The 18,364-nt window shown below is 47.8% G+C and overlaps 1 protein-coding gene across 2 annotated transcripts in view; it reads right to left on the bottom strand.

The window, feature by feature from the left end:
- The window catches only part of B4GALT1 (beta-1,4-galactosyltransferase 1), a 49,088-nt gene extending 31,934 nt beyond the window's left edge, over positions 1-17,154 (bottom strand). Inside the window, exon 1 of one of the 2 annotated variants that reach the window (XM_074363164.1) lies at positions 16,324-17,154. In XM_074363164.1, the coding sequence (XP_074219265.1) occupies positions 16,324-16,741 (418 nt within the window). In that variant the 5' untranslated portion in view covers positions 16,742-17,154. The remainder of the gene's footprint in view (positions 1-16,323) is intronic. The other variant, XM_010967370.3, reaches the window with a different exon arrangement.
- Positions 17,155-18,364: the final 1,210 nt, after the last annotated feature.

Below are 18,364 nucleotides of genomic sequence, written 5' to 3'. Positions count from 1 at the left end.
CCGCTTGAAGGGGATCTCATTGGCCAAATGTGACAGTGAGCATCAAAACAAATAATGCTAGTAAAGGATTATGAGCTATTGAATAAAGTAAGAATCCATAAGTCTGCACTAATATATGAATTAACAGGGGAGAAGGGAAAGCTCTTCCTTACAGGAAAATGCCAACCAACAAATGTAGAAGCAATGACAGAATCAGATCACCAGCCACCGTAATAACAATTGATTCAGGCAAGAATCAACAGGTACTAAAGACCAACAGATGGAAGTTTGAGGAATAACAGGTCAAAGTAAATGCCCATAAGACACATTTTAATTAAAAAGGGTAAAATAGCAAACTTGATCGTGGAGAAACAGCAGGTGTCACCACAATGAAATGACCGAAGTTCACATGGCCAGTAAGGAACGAACTGACAGCGTGACAGCACCATTCACATGGTATTCTTGTCAAAAGTGCATAACCTGAACCTCATCACAAGGCTACCTCAAACAGACCCAAACTGAGGGGCCTTTACAAAATAACTGGCCTGTACTCTTCGACAATGTCAGTATCATGTAATGTAAAGAAACGGTAGGCATTGTTCCAGATTAAGAGACTAAAGACACACGATGACTGAATAAAATGCATGCTCTTCAATTTTCTTTTACTGCAAGGACATTCTTGGGACAACTGACAAAGTCTTCATAAGGTCTGTAATGAGATAACAGAAATTTCTCAGTGTTGATTTCCTGATTTGATCAGTATACTATGGTTATATTAAAAAAATTCTTGTTTTTAAGAAATAGATACTAAATGTTTAGGGGTTAAGTGGCAAGATTCAGAATAGGACACACATACATGGAGAGACAGAAAGAGAGAGAAGAAAAAAAGTAAATATAGTAAAATGTTAACATCTGGGGAATTTAGGGGGATCCAGAGGATATTCAGAATTTCTTTGTATCATTCTAGCAACTTTTCTGTAAGTTTGAAGTTATGTCAATTTTTTTAAAAATTGGGAAAAAGAAAAAGAAGAAGCAGAGCCGGGTGAAAAAATTTAGAATCAAAATGAACTATAAAAATATCATTTACATAAGTTAAAAATACATGTACACATGCTGTATGATACCTTTATATGGCATTCTCAAAAAGATAAAACAACAAACAGTAATGATGAGTGATTAACAGGGGTGAAGAGTGGGAGGAAAATGTGACTATAGGGGGATTTCTGGGGGTGATGGAACTGTTCTGTGTCCAGATAGTGGTGGTGGCTATTTATTTATTTATAAAAATTCATAGAACTATAAACCAAAAAAAGATCAATTTGACTGTAGGTTAATCTAAAAAAATTAAAAATTTTAAATTAAAAATTTCATTTATATGAAGCAGTGACACCCATTTAGCAAGAAAAAAAAAAACCCATCAGATACACATTAAACACTTTAGGATGGCTGTCCTTGGTGGGGTTGGGAAATGAAAGTGCGAATGAGGATAGAATAGAACAAATAAATAAGGCGAGACAGTCCTTGATGATAATAGGCCATGAAATAAAAAGTTGGATGGCTGGATGGAAAGAAAGAAAAGAATAAAGAAAGTACAGAGGAAATAAACAGGAGAGTGGTGGATGGAGCTGGATGTGTCCTTGCAGAGCTGCACAGGGGAGGAAGGAGCCACCTCTGGACCAGACCAAGGTCCCTGAAGGAGTTCTGCAACACTGTGGGGACGGACCCATCAGCCATGACAGCCTGACACCATCCAACATTAGAGTACAACTCACTTCCCTGCCCCGACTTCTGACTTACCCGCTGCCTGAGTATACTATGGCTTCCCCTGTAGTGCTGCCAGCAGCCAGAGGAGTCCAAGCCTCTTGAAAACAGTTCCAGTCTTCCCAGTAGCACAGCAACTTAGCATTTCAGCATGTAAATAAGCCTCATGGGTGTTTTATTACTGAGTCAGCTGACCCTCTGATCGGTTCTGGAGCCCGACTGCACTTCTGGAACAGCAATGCTGGTAACAAGTACCTTCTCCCTCCAACTAGAACCAGACCTTGGACTAGTGGAGAGAGCCTGCTGCCATACTATGGGCCATCTGGGCAGTCAGCCAGCCATGCACTCCTGGCAATACCTCTCTGGTATCAGAACCTCTGAATACAGCCAGCTCCAGTTTCTTCTTCTAAGGAGTGGAGATAATAGTGTATTCTCTTCAGGTGGTATATGAGACATATACATATATATACTTACTACAGTGCTTAGCACTAATAGATGTTCAATAAATATTACTTTGTACTAATAAATGTTCAATAAATATTACTTTCCCTTCTCCCCTGAATCCCTAGACTTCAAAGCCTACAGATGATTACAACTCTATAATCACAAGTGCCTAAAATTTCACACTTCTATTCTAGTCCTCCAGCATCAGTGATCTGGGATGACTGAGGGCCCTGTGGGTACCGTATAAGGCTTCTTATGACATAAGGGTTGAATAGCCATTTTGTTCTTCTTTTACTGTCAGGGACAAGTATTAAAATGTTAATTTAAAGAACCAGCTTAGAAAAAGAATACAGAAGAAAATTTCTATAATCTTAGGATAATGAAGACCTTCCTAAGTGCACAAATAACCTGAGGTCATAAAGGAAAAGAGACACTTAAGTCCATAAAACTTCTGTATGATCAAAGATACCAGAGATAAAAGACATGTGGCAGATGGAGAGACCATATTTGCCAATAAAGGAGTAATATCCGCAGTATTAAAAACTCCCATGAACATATTTTAAAAACTAATAGAAAACGGGTTAAAATATTAACAAGTAACTTACAAAAGAAATACAAATGGCCAACTAACACATGAAAATTTGCTCGACATCATCAGTAACCAGGGAAACATATTAAAACAAGATACCACATTTGACCATCATATTGGCAAATGTAAAAAGACGGACAACGTGCAGTGCTGCATGGATGTGGGAATCGGGCACTTCTCACACACTGAGTGTAAACTGGAGGTCAATTTGATAGTATCTACTAAAATGCTAAAAGCACATGATTTTCAGATCTCAAATCAACATAGCCTAACCTTCTACCTTAAAAAACTTTAAAAAAAAAAAAAGAAAGAAAGAAAAACAAACTAAACCCAAAGCTAAAAGCAAAACAGAAGGAAGAAAATAACAAAGATTAGAGCAGAAATTAATAAAACAGAGAACAGAAAAATAATACAGAAAAGAGATGAACGCAAAGTTGGGTCTTTGAAAAGTTCAACAAAAATGACATACTTTTGGCTAGACTGACCAAGGGGGGTGGGGGGAGAAGAGAGAGAGAAGACTCAGATTACCAAAATCGAGAATGAAAGCAGAAATACCCATACCAACCTTAGAGTAATAAAAAGAATTATAAGAAAATACTATAAACAACTGTATGTGAATACATTAAATGACAAGTTCCTAGGAAAACACTAACTACTAAAACTGACTCAAGAATAAACAGAAATTCTGGGAACAATATTAAATATCTTGTAGTAACCTATAATGAAAAAGAATAAGAAAACGAATACATCCATGTATGTGTATGACTGAAACATTACGCTGTACACCAGTAATTGACACAACATTGCAAATTGATTATACTTCAATTAAGAAATAAAATTAAAAAAGAATAAACAGAAAATCTGAATAGACCCATAAGAAGTAAAGAAACTCAGTTTATAACCAAAAAGCTTCCAACAAAGAAAAGCCCAGGTCCAGACGGCCTCACTAGTGAATTCTACCAGATATGTAAAGAGGAATTAATACCAACCCTTCACAAACTCTCCCTGAAATTGAAGAGGAGGGAACATTTCCTTACTCATTCTATGAGGCAGTGTTACCTTGATATCAAATTCAGACAAGGACATAATGAGAAAGAAAACTACAGACCAGGGGGAGGGTGTAGCTCAGTGGTAGAGCAGCTGCTCAGCATGCACGAGGTCCTGGGTTCAATCCCCAGTAACTCCATTGAAAAAAAAAAAGAGAGAAAAAGAAAAGTACAGCTCGTTTATTTGTGAATTATACCTCAGTTAAGCTAAAAAAAAAAACCCTACAGATCACTGTCTCTTATGAATAAGAATTCTCAACAAAACAGTAAACTGAATCAAATAGCATATAAAAAGGATGACACACCTCGAATAAGGGGGATTTACTCCAGGGGTTCAAGTTTATACCTGAAAAATCAACGTGTAATACACCACATCAAAAGAACAGCAAATGACAAAAACATATGATCATCTCAACAGACACAGGAACGCATTTGACAAAGCACATCAACACCTGTTCATGATAAAAACCATCAACAAACTGGGAACAGAAGGGAAATTCCTCACCTGATAAAGGGCATCTATTAAAAACCCCATCACTCACATATTTAAAGACTGAATGGGAAAGACAATGTTTTCCCCCTAAGATCAGAAACAAGACAAGGATGTCCTCCGCTCTTACTGCAGCTATTCAACATGGTGCTGGAAGTTCTAACCAGGACAATCAGGCAAGAAAAAGAGCTGCTGTGAGAGTTAATGAAAACAATGCATACGTAGAACGTTTCCCACGCTTGGTAAGCAGTTAGTGCTGAATAAGCATATCTGTTGTGGGAGTGGTTGGTGTGGTTGTTGCTGGAGCCTAGGACCCTAGATTCGCAGCAGCTCCCACTGATTGGTTTTTCAAGCTGACCAATTTGCTTTTTTTATTCTTATTTTTTACTCAAGTGTAGTTGATTTACAATGTTAGTTTCATGTGTACAGCAAAGCAATTCAGTTATTCATATACATACACACATTTTTTTTTTCAGATTCTTTTCCATTACGGCTCATTACAGGAAATTGAATACAGTTCCCTGTGCTATACAGTGGGTCCTTGTTGTTTATCTATTCTATGTATAGTAGTGTGTATCTATTAATCCCAAACTCCTAACCTATGCTCCTACCTTTCCCCCTTGTAACCACACTTTGTTTTCTGTGTCCGTGAGTCTATATCTTGACCAATTTACTTTTGACCTGGGGCCTAGAAACTGGATTTGCTGGAAGGGTCAGGTGGGTGTGTGAGAGTCCAGTAAGACTCTCCTGGCTCAGGGCCACTGACAGTCACCCAGCCGCACGTGGCTGGCCCTAGTGGGGACAGCATTCAGCTGTCCTGCAGTCAAGCCATCAAGCTGTACTAAGCAGGAGGGCAAGGCTGCATCAGAACTCCCAGGCAGGAAGAGACTTCAGAGAACATCCAAGCTAAGCCCTCATCTCCTTCTATCGATGGGTAAAGTGAGGCCCAGTGAGAAAACGTGACTCCTCTCAGATCGCTCAGTAGGTTGGCACCAGAATGGAACTGAAGGGCTTGGCATCCTGGCCTCTAACACCAGCCCCTGGGTAGAGTAAAGACAGTCTATCCAGAGGCCTGTGCCTTCATTTTTCTAACAACGCAGTGGCATAGGTCACTGGTCAGCCCAGCCTGAGTCCACCTACATCTAATCTCCTTTAAAAAAAAAAAAAAAAAAAAAAAACCTATCCTTTTTCATCTCCTGAGACTCCACCACATATCCAGTGCTCCTTCTGACCCCTTCCCCCGACCACTGAGCCACCTGTAGTCTGTGATGGCCTCTCCCCGCCCGACACTAACAAACAGTGCCCACCTAGAGAAGGGAAGGCTAGGGAATCATCACAGAATCTGACACGCCGGACACCTGATGACACGCACGCCAAGTTGTGGGTGTCGTGGATTCAACAAAATGGAGGCCTTCTCCTGTGCCCTGCAGTAGGTCTGTTCAGATAAGCCAGGCCATAGTCCCCACCACAATTTGGCTCCAGGCTAAACCCTGTCCCTAATCTGCCAGTGCAGCCTCACAGCTCTTAACTCCCCCAGGGCAGATGGAAAAAAACTGCATTTGAAAAAAATTTTTACCCTGCAGCCTTTAGTACCCAAGGGGATGTAGTCTGCTTCGATCAAAAGACAAAGTAATGCTATTACCACAGACCTCATCTCACTCAATCCTCTGAGGTAAGAATTATCTCCCCACTTTATACAGGAAGGAAGTCTTGCCCTGGGCCCCCAGGGACAATGTGCTGGACAGCAGCTCTGGCTGGGTTCCAAATGGGCCCAGAGAGTACCCGGTTAAGTCACAGCTGATTGCTGTGGAATGCAACAGAGGAAAGGACACATGGAGTGGCTACAAGATGAAGGGAGCATCTGTGACAGGTTGAATGTGTCCCGTCTACTGAGTCTGTAAACCTTACATCACTGAAATCACTAGCTCTAAAGCCATTCTAACATTTAGGTAAGTAGCAGGCTCCTGTTTACTCACAAAAGAGGCAAGTGCATGGGGGTGCCACGGGGACAGAAACAGCAATTCATGTCTGCAGACAGTGGCTACCGACCAACTTACTTATACCCAATGTAATGTAAAGGCTTCTCTTCATTTAGGCTGCATGGCTGGATCCCATAAGCCAGGGCTGTCAGATCAGAGTTTGTCCACATGGGCTAAATGGTCAGGTGCCCAGGCTAGCCCATCAGGGCTCAACCCTGGCTCTACATTCAGTGTTTCCAGGAACTGACCTGCCTGCAAAGTTTTAGATCAACAACATTTATTTTAATTTATTTCTTTATTGAAGTATAGTTGATTTATGACATTATATTAGTTCCAGGTGTACAACATAGTGATTCAATACTTTTTATAGATTATACTCCATTTAAAGTTATTATAAAACAATGGCTATAATTCCATGTGCTGTACAATATATCCTTGTAGATTATCTACTCTATTCTATTTCTTTTATTTTTTTATTGAAGTGTAGTCTGTTTACAATGTTGTCTCAATTTCTAGTGTAGAGCATATTTCAGTCATACATGTACATACATATATTCGTTTTCATCTTCTTTTTCATTATAGGTTACGACAAGGTATTGAATTTCCTGTGCTATATAGAATAAACTTGCTATTTATCTATTTTATATATAGTAGTTAGTATCTGCGAATTACGAACTCCCAATTTACCCCTTCCCACCTCCTTTCCCCCCTGGTAACCATAAGTTTGTTTTCTATGTCTAGATCAAGAATATTTTTAAGTCAGGGTTTTAAAGCTAGGATCTGCCTCCATTCTACAGGTTTGACTCCACAAATAAAGGTAGGAAGGATCCTTCTGTCCTGTAAATCAACTCTTTGGCAAAAGTGTGTGGAGCGCAAAGAGCCACCAGGAAGGTTCCTTTGTGGATACCCAGTACCTCAGCAGGAAATGCCCAGAGGCAATGGCTTCTAGGAAAAGCCTCATTCCCAGAGCAGCTGGTGTCCTACATGGGGAACTTTATACACACACACCCACACACACATGCGTGCACACACAGAACTGAGAATGTGAGACCCCTGATAAATGACTCTCCCTTGGAGTCCACGCTGTTTAAAAGCCAATATCCCTGGCCCAGGAACTTACAATTGAGGGCCTGTGGATTATTCCAACCCTCCTAGAAAGCAAAGTGGCAGTGTGAACCAGTGTCGTAAAGATGACCATATCCTCTGGCCTCTGGAAATTCCCCTCTAGGAATTTATCCCCAGGAAATAATGCAGATGAAGCAAAGAGCTACATGTAGCAAAAATGCTCAAGATGATCTATGATGGTAAAACATGGAATATTGACTGTTAAGGGAATAGCCATCAGGATTTTAGGCAACAGCTACAAAAGATAATTTGGATAATTATAAGCAATGTAACACTTTATAGAAGCCACATAACAGTTGATCAAATACAGCAGGAGGTAAAATAGTTTCACACTATGATTGCAACAGAGTAAAATATATATGCATTTGGAAGGTAATGGCAAGTTTTGTTACAGTGGTAGGGAGTAGAATTATATACCTGTAAACATTTAATGTGGTAACATTGCATTTTCAACCGAAAAAAACACAGGGAGGGAATCCTACAAAGCAAAAGCCAAACTCTTCATAAATAAGAACTGTCAGTACTACCAATAAGAGAGAACATGTATTTGGAGCTTATTTTGTGTTAAGCACTGTTTTAGGCCCTTTCGTGCCTACTATCCTCACAATACCTTTGAGGCAGATACTATTATTATCCCCATTTTACAGGTGAGAACAGTGAGGCACAGAGAGGATAACAACTTTCCCAAATCACACAGCTAGCCAGTGTGGTAAAAAGAAACATTACCCATGCCATTTCAAAGGTCATCCACCTACTAAAATCTTTATGCCTGCTTAGTCAGAGATGACAAAATCCTCAGCAGAGGCCTCACCCCAAGAGTCCTGAAATGGGTAGTGGGTGATGAGCCTCACAGGAAATCTCAGAGGGCTTTCATGTTGCAGGCACAACCGGGATTTCCCCCAACACCAGACTCTGGGAGGAAGAGAAGGAGAGGCACTAAAGACCCACAGGTTTAGCATGACTCAAACTTCAGAGAGGGGAGCAGAGACCAAGGCAGTCGGGACTTGCCCAAAATGATATAATGAGCTAGAAGAACCAGAACTCAGAATCCTCACTCCAGGGGCGCTCGATGCTTGTCCCTACGCTCTGCAGACCACAAGCACCTCTTTCTGTACCTCTTTCCCCTTCACCTTCCTCCCTTTGGTCCCTCAGTCTAGCTATCCTCGGCCTTCCCTTGTCCAGCGCAGTCCCAGCTACACCACCATCTCTTTTATCATCTTCCCTTCGCCCTGCCTCCACTTCCTGTCCTCTCCTGCCCTGCTGGTCACCACACGCAACAGCTGGGGCTTCAGCTGGGGCAGTCTCCCCATGTGACAGCAACAAGAGGAAATTACAGTCAGGAGATCCCTGCCCTTTCCAACCAGGGAGACTGTTCAAACATGCTGAGAGACAGGGGTGCTAAAATCAGTGTTTGGAAGAAAGGCCCTTCATTTTGACTCTGGCCCTGGCCCAGACCACCCATCTGGCTCCCCGCACCTCCCCAGTGCCCTGGGAGCACCCATGCTTCCTCCTCTTTGCCAGGGTCCATCCACTGCTGAGGGGCTCCCCGAGGGTGGCAGCAAGCCCTTGCTCTTGTCTATCTCCTGCACTTCATATAGCATAGTTACCAATAAATGTTTGCCGAATAAGCAAATGAGTCCCCATTTTTCCTCTTCCTCGGGGCTCCTCCTGACTTAGGGTGAAGACTCAAGTCTGCCCATTCTCAGCCAGACAAGGACCCTGCTCAGGCTGCCTGAATTGCTCATCTGAATGCCAGGAGCTACCTGACACCTCCCGCCAAGTGTCCGAGCTCCTATATTGCAAATGCCAGTTTCCCTAAGTCCACCCTAGCTGGGAGTCCTTTCCTGTTTTTTCAAGCTGGCGATGTCCTGAAACACAACGACAGCTCTGCAGTTTCAGGACGTCAAAGGCAAAAGGACATTATGCAAAACAGGAAGAAACTTTTAAAGAAATGTCTAAAGGCATTTTCAGAATGCAAACTGACACGAGGCCAGGCAATTACTGGAGCCCTGCCAGGGCCCTCCCCATGACCTCCAGACCCAGGTGGTGGGGCAGGAAGGAGCCTGACCTCACACCCTACTGGTCACACTGGTCTGACACAACCCTGCCCCTTCCCTCGGTGCAGCCTCCCCCTCGGTCCCTGGGCTCTGTGCCAAATGACCCTTGGCAGAGTCCCAAATCCAAAGTGTCCCTCAGAAGAGGAGAATTTAGCTCCAGTGAGGACATTCAAAGCAGAATAACTTCAAAATAGACACCTTGTGGAGAGCCTAACGCACGAGCCCGACTGAGTGCCAAGTTCTGCTGGTCTCTGAGGCTTCCCCTGAAAGGACTTTCTAGACACCTACAGGTTCTCACTTTCCGGCTCCTCCCCAGATCTCAGGACCCTCTGGACGTGGGAGAGCTGTACTGCATGTTTCAGAGCATGGTTTGCTAGCTCGTTCCCACACCTCCTGTGGAAACAGTCACAGCTCAGTCATGTCAGCAGCACTGGGTTAGCTAACCGGTGCCCACCCAGCACCATGGCCCCATGCCACAGTCCAGTAAGCCCGGCCCAGGGACTTGGCTGCTAATGAGACAAATGGAGAAGTGACTGAGAAAGCTGATTCATGGGGCATCACCCCCACTGATTCTATTGCTCAGCCTGATCCCAAGAGCCTGTCCTGCAGCCTGGCCCCCTGCCCCCTGCCCCCTGCCCCAGGGGCTTCCTGCACCTAGTTTTCAAATCAGAATCCTAGACACATCCTTCACTCAGCCATAAATGATATTCATCTGCCACCACTAAGCAAACTTGAAATTTCCAACAGGTCTATCCTTTAATAAGACTGGTTGAAAAATCGAGCCCTTCTCAAAAAAGCATTTGACCATTTCTCTTCCTTTTCAAATAAACTCAACTATAGAAACAATCCAAAAAAGTGTGTAAAGCTTTATGCTTGAGCCTCAATGAATCACGAAGAAAAAACAAAAACTGTATGTCTGTGTGCTCAACAGCAGTTGAATAATAAAAGTTATGACAAATTCAGCTGACAGAATGTATAGCCTTTGTGGTTTTTAAAGGTGTAGGACCCAGCCTGTGACAGAATCTTAAGTGAAAAATCTGGACACCAGGCTATCTCTATCTGTACCAATCTATCTGTCCATCTATAAAGATAGCAGCTAAATTCTTAAATGTGTACAAGAGAAAAAACTAACAGGAAATTTGTCAGCGTTTTCTCTAGGTGATGGGAAGAGAGATGTGTTTTTCTACCTCTTCTAACATCTCAAATTATTTTCAATGAGCCTGCATCACTTTTTACAAAAAAAAAAAAAAAAAAAAGGAGGAAGAGATTACCCGTTCCTCAAAAAGAGGCAGGCGAAAGCAAAGCCCCACGGCCCTAGCCTCCGGTATCCCAGTAAGACAAATCCTTCTCCTCCTCTCTGGGCTTTGTGAGGGGCTTGGAGAGGAGGCAGGGGGGAAAAGAGGCAGCTACACTACACACCCAGACCAGACATTAAAATCACTGCCAAAGAATTCAGCAACAGCCAATTATATAGCCTCTGGCCTTCATTTGTGCAGGGAAGGGGCGGGCAGAGGCCAGGCTGAAAAGTGGAACCTGAAACACTGAGCTTGTGACTCAGCCCTTTTGCCTCCTAAGGACGAATCCCTTTAGGCCACGTTCACCCAGAACCGGCTCCCCACCAGATCCCGTCCCCTACCCTCAAGCCACCACAGCCTTCCAACCTGGAGGTCTCTGACCTTTAGAACAGGATCCAAAATCTCATCCCCAAGCTGGTGGTGCATGGGTCCAGGTAAACACAGAGGGCCCCACAACTGAGGCTTTTCAATCTCAGCTACAGTCTGGCCCCCAGGGTCCCTCGCCAAGTTTGGGAACAGGAGGGACCCTGTGGAGGCCACCAAATCCAATCTCATGACTTATTAACTCCCCCAGGAGTCAGAGTCTGGCGGGATGGCCTTTACAGTGACTTCATCGCCTAGACCCCACGGACAGTGCCAGAAGCAAATGTAAAATGGCCACAGTGGAGGCCCTCATGGGAATTAGCCTCAAGGGTGGACCATCTGTCCTAAAACAACTGGACTGCTGCTTAACCAGGCAAGAATAACTGGAATTTCCAGGTGGACATGGATTCAAGCAGAATTTTAGTCTCTGCTTCTTGTCAGGAACAGGCAGGGAATATGACACAGGAGGTATCAGGTAAACGGTCAGTGAAGAAATCACCAGGTTGCCTGGGCCCCTTTCTCACACACACAGGGCCCAGCTGAGCTCGAAGGGGATGAGCCTCCCAGTCCTGTCCCCAAAGTCTGGAAGGTCCCGAGAGTAGAATCCACGGAAGGGCTGGGACAGCCTGGGTATTAACTGTCCCATCTTTCCCAAACCATAAATTAGTCTAGTCCCAGCCTGGAAATCCCTACCCTGCTGCTACTCAAAGACCATAATACCCAACCATGTGGCTGCTGATGTCTCATTATAGTCATTATAAAGCAGCAAGTTAAAGATGGCCCCAGCAGAGCTAATGAAGAGCTTCAGAAATTAGAGAAACAATTCCACACAATCAAAAAAAAACAGGACTGGAAAACTTTGATATGACTCTGGGTTTCTGACTAAGTGGAAGAAAGAAGGAAGAAAGGAAGGAAGGGAGCGATGGACAGGGAGAGGGAAAGACTAAATATACACGCACACACTCTGGTTTCCCTAAATGACATCAGCACAGTTTAATTACATCTCCTCTGCCTAAATGGTCAGTCCCAAAAGAGGAGGCATTAGCATCTAGACTAGGACAAGGACATTGTCAGAGATGAATAATGAAGTTACCAGCTGCCTTAGCCATCGAGGACATCCAGACAAGCTGTCACCTTACCAGACCTCTCAGGTGGACCCACAGACACACTAGCAGGGATCTTCCCAAACTCAAGGCCACATGCGGCCACCCTGAGCCTCTGCATTAAGTGTCCACCAGGCAGTAACTTCAAAGTGGGAAGCAGGATACGTGGCTCCAGCCCCATCTGGCCACTCCCTGGCTGTGTGGCTTGAGGTAAGACCTTTCCCCTTCAGCACAATGAGGGGTGGGGGCCAGGGACCTGGAGAGACCCAGCCTGGGATGCTATAGCTCCAAGATGCTGCCGTCCAATCCCAATCCCACATGCAGCTCTTGCTACCTGTGCCCCAAGGAGCCACCACCTGGTTTATCCGGTGAAGGCCCTGGTGCTTGCTCAGAATCAGGACACATTACAACAGGCAGCAGACACTTCTGCCACCATCAGGCTGAGTGGCAGAAAGTGAGCCAGATAGTCCTGCAGGGTACTTCTCCATCTCAGACTGTTAGACAAGAAGGCATGTCTGTGTACATATCAATAAATTCTCTTCCCCAAGAAAAGCAACAGGATAAAACTGGTCTGAAGGATTAGTTACCTAACCTCTCACAGCTTAAGATCTGGACACAGGGGAGACTCCTGGTGCCCCCCAACCCCCAAGATGAGGCTCCACCCCAAGTTGGAAGGTGATGAAGCCCCAAGACGCATCCCCAAAGGGGAGAGAGAGCCCTTTCCCAAACTGAGGCCAGGACAGATGTCCTCAAAGCACACTCTGTCCCCGGCAGCCTGTTTGCATCTACATGTGTGCATAAGGGGGAAGAGGGAAGGGGGGAGAGCGGAAACAGTGTGCTGGTGGACAAACACCTGAGAGTCCGGAGCTCAGGAGAAACCCAGCAAGCGCTTTGTCTTCCCAAGGGCACAAACCATGGGAGAGGCTGGGCTGACGGCCCCCACAAAATCTGGGGAAAATGGCTCATGGACAAGTGCTCTTCCAGGACCCTGGCTACCTGTGGCTGTTTGCTGGCCCAGGTGCCCATGACTCTCTGGTGCCCACCTCTAGATTAGAGTCCTCTTCTGAACAAATGAAGATGATCTCTTCAAAGCACAGCTGGGCAAGAGGGGCCTCGGGTTTAGGCAGTCTTATACTTACCACCACCACCACCCCCGTGCACCCTTGAGGGGACTGCACCAACCGTACCAGGCCCCAGTCAAGACCCCAGGTCAGCCCTGCCTCCCCTAGCCAGTCCTACCTGAGGCACTGCCCACCCTCACCCAGCCCCTATCTGGGCTGGCAGTGCCAGCACCAGTCAAGTTATGTTGAGCTGCCGCCAGATTTAAGCAGAGATAAACATTCCGGGAAAAGAAACTCCACACAAGGCAGCTGCTCCTCCCAAGCTGACTACATCTCAGGCAAACGCCCAAGCGGCCAAGAAAGGGAGCGTCACTGCCATGGTCAGTGAGATGTTGCACAGCGCAAGGGCCAAGAAGACAGCGCCTACAGACAGGCCTGGACTCCCTGGGAGAACTCCCTGGGGAACTTGTGGGAATCCTCAGGAAAAGCCCACCTTTCTGCTGCAGCCCTCGCTCCTGAAGACCTTACATCGGCCCACGAGGGGCCTTACATCGGCCCACGAGGGGGTGGCGTGGGGCGTGTCCCAGGGTAGAGCCTAATATGACTCCAAACACTACAACCTGCCCTAATGCACAGTGTAGACAGAGGCAGGATTCAAAAACCCAAGTCTATCTGAAGTCTGGCTCGAGGCTCTGACCACCCAGGACAGCTCAAAGGGTGACCCGTCAATAGCCCAGTCTGGTGCCCGGCTCCTGCAGGGAAGGGCAGGCCCATTACCCACCATCTACCAGTCAGAAGGGATCACGGCATCTGGCACAGACCCTTGGACACCAGAAAGTAGAGCCAAGTTGAGGAAAGGAACTGCAAGTAGTGAAAAGGCCACAGCTCTAACCCCCACGGATGCTTTCTCCCACCAACCTCAAAACCACCACGCCAGGGCCTTGGCTGACACCTGCCCAGCTGAACAGATGGGCTCAACTCCCCCAACCCACACCCCCTCAGGGAGACTTTCAGCTTTCTCAAGACTCCTAACCCGGCGCCTGCACTTCGGGAGCACCCAACCCTCAAACCTAAGGGCTCAAAGTGAAGAAAAACCCTCCGCCCCCGCTTTCTGGGGCTGCTTCAGCAGCAGCTGAAACGTCCCGGTCCCGTGCATGCCACACCAAGCTAGAGAAGGCCCAGGGCCTCTCTCCTCACCCTCAAAAACATTATCTCTCAAGAAGTCTGTTCGTGTCCCCAGTTCAGAGTCAACTCAGAAACACCGAGAACTGGTCACTCATCAGTAGCAATGCCATTAAAAAACAAAACAAAGCCGAGGTGGGCCACCACGGCCTCTCCTGCCTCGTTGAGAAGATCCTATACCTCAAACACCAACCTAATGAACTTTGGGGTACTTTAATTTGTTAATTAGTTTCTCTGTCTTCCTGCATAATATCCAGGCAACAACTAAAAACAAAATTACAAAACCTGACCTCTCTGGGGTCTGGGGACTCACTAACTCTCTTCCCCTTTCTCTGTTCAGAGCCATCTCTCCACGCGAGTCTGAGAAAATGGAACTTCAAGCCCCAGGTCCTCTTTGAGGTGTACTTAACATACACAACCTCATTTAGTGCTAAAAATAACCCCATGAGTTAAGCATGGACAACCCCATCTTACACACGAAAAAGAGACTCGGAGGAACTCTGTAACATGTCTGAGGTCAGACACTTAGCAACGTGACAAAGATTCGACTTTATTTTACAGGACTAGTCTGCTTCCCAGCCTAACCATCCAGCCCAAAGGAATTCAAGTTTCTGCTTTAAAAAAATTCCCCTTTATTACCACAGTTCATGCCTGACCGATTCCAAGAGTGTCCTCCCAAACTTGATATGAAAACATTGAAGTAATTATTGGAGAAATTGAGCAAGAGCATGTAGGCAGCCTGCCCTACCAGGGCTCTGAGAAAAAGTGACAGAGTTCCTACTGGCAGGACTCCAGCCTTCCTGTCAGAGCCCCTCACTCAGAACGACTTTCTCTACATCCTGGCATTAAAACTGAGCAGCCCCCCTCTGGTAACCTTGGGAGCAACCTGTGGCTGCCCTGGGCCTGACTGCCTGTGGATTGCAGGTCAAGGTGAGGTCCCAGTGGGCATGGGATCAGCCTCATCCAGACTTAAGGAATGCAAACCCACTGACCCAAGTTCCCTGCCTGTGTGGAAACAGAGGCTGGAGGCCTCAGTTCAGATCATTTGAGCAAGATAACTGAAGACTCCAGGCTGCTCCCGGGAAGGGACAACGTGGTGCTATCTGGGTACACACATTATACTGGTACAAATCCTATAAGGGGCCCTCCTCACTTAGATTTTGGGAACCTACAAGGGCAGGAAGCAGGGTAGGAGGGCCCCAGGGCAGGGATCTACACAGAGGAGGAACTGTACACAATAGTGACAATTTACTGAGGGCTTACCCTCATTAATGTAAACTTTTGTTTACACTGTTTCATCTGATCTTCCAAAACGCCTCTGAAATAAGTAGCACTTATCATTCCCATTTAACAGATGAGAAACCAGCGGTTTAGGGACATGTCACTTGCCCAAAACCTCAGGAAAAAAGTTAACTCACACTCTCATTCACTTCTATGGGAAGTCAGGAGATGTCAACTGGTAGGTCTGCTCACTTCCCAACTGGAGGCCTCACTATCAGTCTCCCAAACTCGAGCCGGTTACTCTGGGCTGCCTTAAAGTTCCCACCAGAGTTAGTAGGGCAAAGCCCTAAGAAGACTCAAACTCCCAAAACTTCTTGAGGCTTGGGCCAGAGCAGGGAAGTCTCCGAGGCCTTCTCCGGTTCTAGAGCGAGAGGGGCCTACGGCTTTCCTAAAGCGTCCCCGCCCCAGCCTCCAGCATGAATCCGAAGGGACTCACCTCCCAACCCCTCACTCCCATCCAGCCCGGAACCTCTGTTTGGGATTAGGAGCTCTGATCCGGAATGGGGAGACTGACTGTCGTAGGAGAAGGCTTGGGCGGGGAAACTCGGGGAAGTCCCCAAGTCCTTACCGAGCAACGGTGACTCCTCAGGGCAGGCAGACAGAGAGGGTGTTGTGGTGGGGGCCACTGGGGCCGAAGTCAGGTTGCCCGAGGGGCCGGGGCCGGGGCGAGAGTCCGCGTCTGGGCTGGAGTCGCCACCCGAGCGCGGCTTGGCTGAGGTGCGCAAAGGCGGCAGCAGTGCGGCCCCTCGGGACCGGAGCTCTCCGGAGGGCTGCCCGATGGCGGCGGCGCCGTTAGAGCTGCCCTGCAGCGGTGTGGGGACTCCGGCCAGCTGCGGCAGGCGGTTTAGATCGCGGCCGGCCAGGTAGTAGACGAGGGTGACGCCGAGATGCAGCGCGCAGACAGCCACGAGCAGGCGGCAGGCCCGCTGCAGGGACGCGCCCGGCATCGCGGCGCTGCCGCCCAGGAACGGCTCCCGAAACCTCATCTTCCCGCCGCCGCTTTAAGAGGGGGGTGGGCTACAACTGGGAGGGCGGCCCGCCCGCAGGCCGCCGGCCAGGCACTGCCCGACCCCTGCAATTGGGGGAGGGACGGGGGGCGGGAGGAGAGGGAGCGGCGCCAGCGGGCTGGCGGCAGAACTCGGAGGCTCAGGCTGGTTAGGCAGCCGAGCGAGCCGAAGTGCGCCCCAGGGGCGGGCGCGAGCGGGGGCCGGACCGCGGCAGCCAGTGGGGCGGGGAAAGGACCGCGGGCAGGAGCCGGGTTTTCCGGACGGGAGCTGGAGGTCGGGGCTGTCCGGGGCGGGGCCGAGCTGCGGGGCAGGGCCTCCGTAGGGTGGGCTGCCGGGGGCGGAGCCGTTTCGGGCGGTTGTCCGCAGCCCGCAGGCGTGGCGCTGAGCGCTCGGGCTCCCACGCCGCCCTCCTCCCCAGTCTACACTGTGGGGCTTCGGTCCCCACCAAGCCGCGCTTCCTCCTCCTCCCCTTCCTCCGAGCTGCCCTGGAGAGGCGCCGCCACTTCCTGCGGTGCTGAGGGCTGGGGTATGCGCCTGGGCCTGCAGCGCGGCGGCAGAGGAGAGGGCGGAGGAGAGAGCAGGCTAGTCGTCGTCTTAAGGGGTTGGGGGCTTTCCAGACCGTGGCGCTCGGTAGGCTTGGGGTGTCTGGAAGAGGGGCGGAGAAGGGTTGCCCAGGAAACGGCTTCGACGCCCGGCGGGAGTTGGGACGGCCGAAGAGGGATTCTCTGGGACGTTCGGAACCCCCTCCGTTGGCGGAGCGAGGCCCCTCTACCAATGGGGTTACCCAGCAAGGAGGCGCGACTCACCCCGCGCCCTGAGGAAAAGAGAGTGGACGAGTCTCCGCTTCTCTGGCTCACTCTCCTACAGCCCAGGCTAGGGGATCTCAGAGACCCGCCCAGCTCGGTTTGGAGGTGCGTGTGGGTGCCTCTTCTAGTGCACCCCACACCGTGAGGACACGTGCTTTGAGTGGGAGAGCGGCAGGGAGCCTCAGTAACGCCCACGCCGCCTTGCAGGAGGAGAGCAGCCGGCTTTACAGTCTACACGGGCCTGGACACAATCCCATGAAGAACGAACTGTCCCCATTTTACAGATAGAGTTCAAGGCTCGGGAAGGTTAGAAGCTTGAGTAAGAGCATACAGCTGATCAGAGGCAGAGGCAGAATCCCGGCTCTAAAACCTTTATTTAATACAACATTGTAAACCGACTATACTTCAATTTAAAAAGACTTTTTTTTAATAAAATTAAACCTTTATTTACCACTTGTTGATTTGCAAGTAGGGGTTGGAGGCTGTGTGGGTGAGAGGTTCAGGCACTGAAGTCGCTTGGTTCAAATTTGACCCAGAGGCCACTTGTGGGGCCCACCTGGTTGCCTGAGTGACCAGGGACTCATTCCTCTTTCTCGGGAAGGACTCATGGAGGTGCTGTCCTTTATGTGGATGAGGAAGCCGAGGGCTCTGGCAGCCTACTCTGAACTGGAGGAAATAATAATGCTCCCATAGACTGAGAATTTCCTATATGCCAGTCAGACACAAGTCTAACTGCTTTATGTTTGTTGCCTCAATCCTAACAACGCCATGAAGTAGACAGTTGTTACTGTTGCAG

The sequence above is a fragment of the Camelus bactrianus genome, chromosome 4 (assembly GCF_048773025.1).
Source record: "Camelus bactrianus isolate YW-2024 breed Bactrian camel chromosome 4, ASM4877302v1, whole genome shotgun sequence".
NCBI classification, from domain to species: Eukaryota; Metazoa; Chordata; class Mammalia; order Artiodactyla; family Camelidae; genus Camelus; species Camelus bactrianus.
Note: the sequence above shows the minus strand (reverse complement) of the source record. Positions and strands in the feature narration are given on the sequence as shown.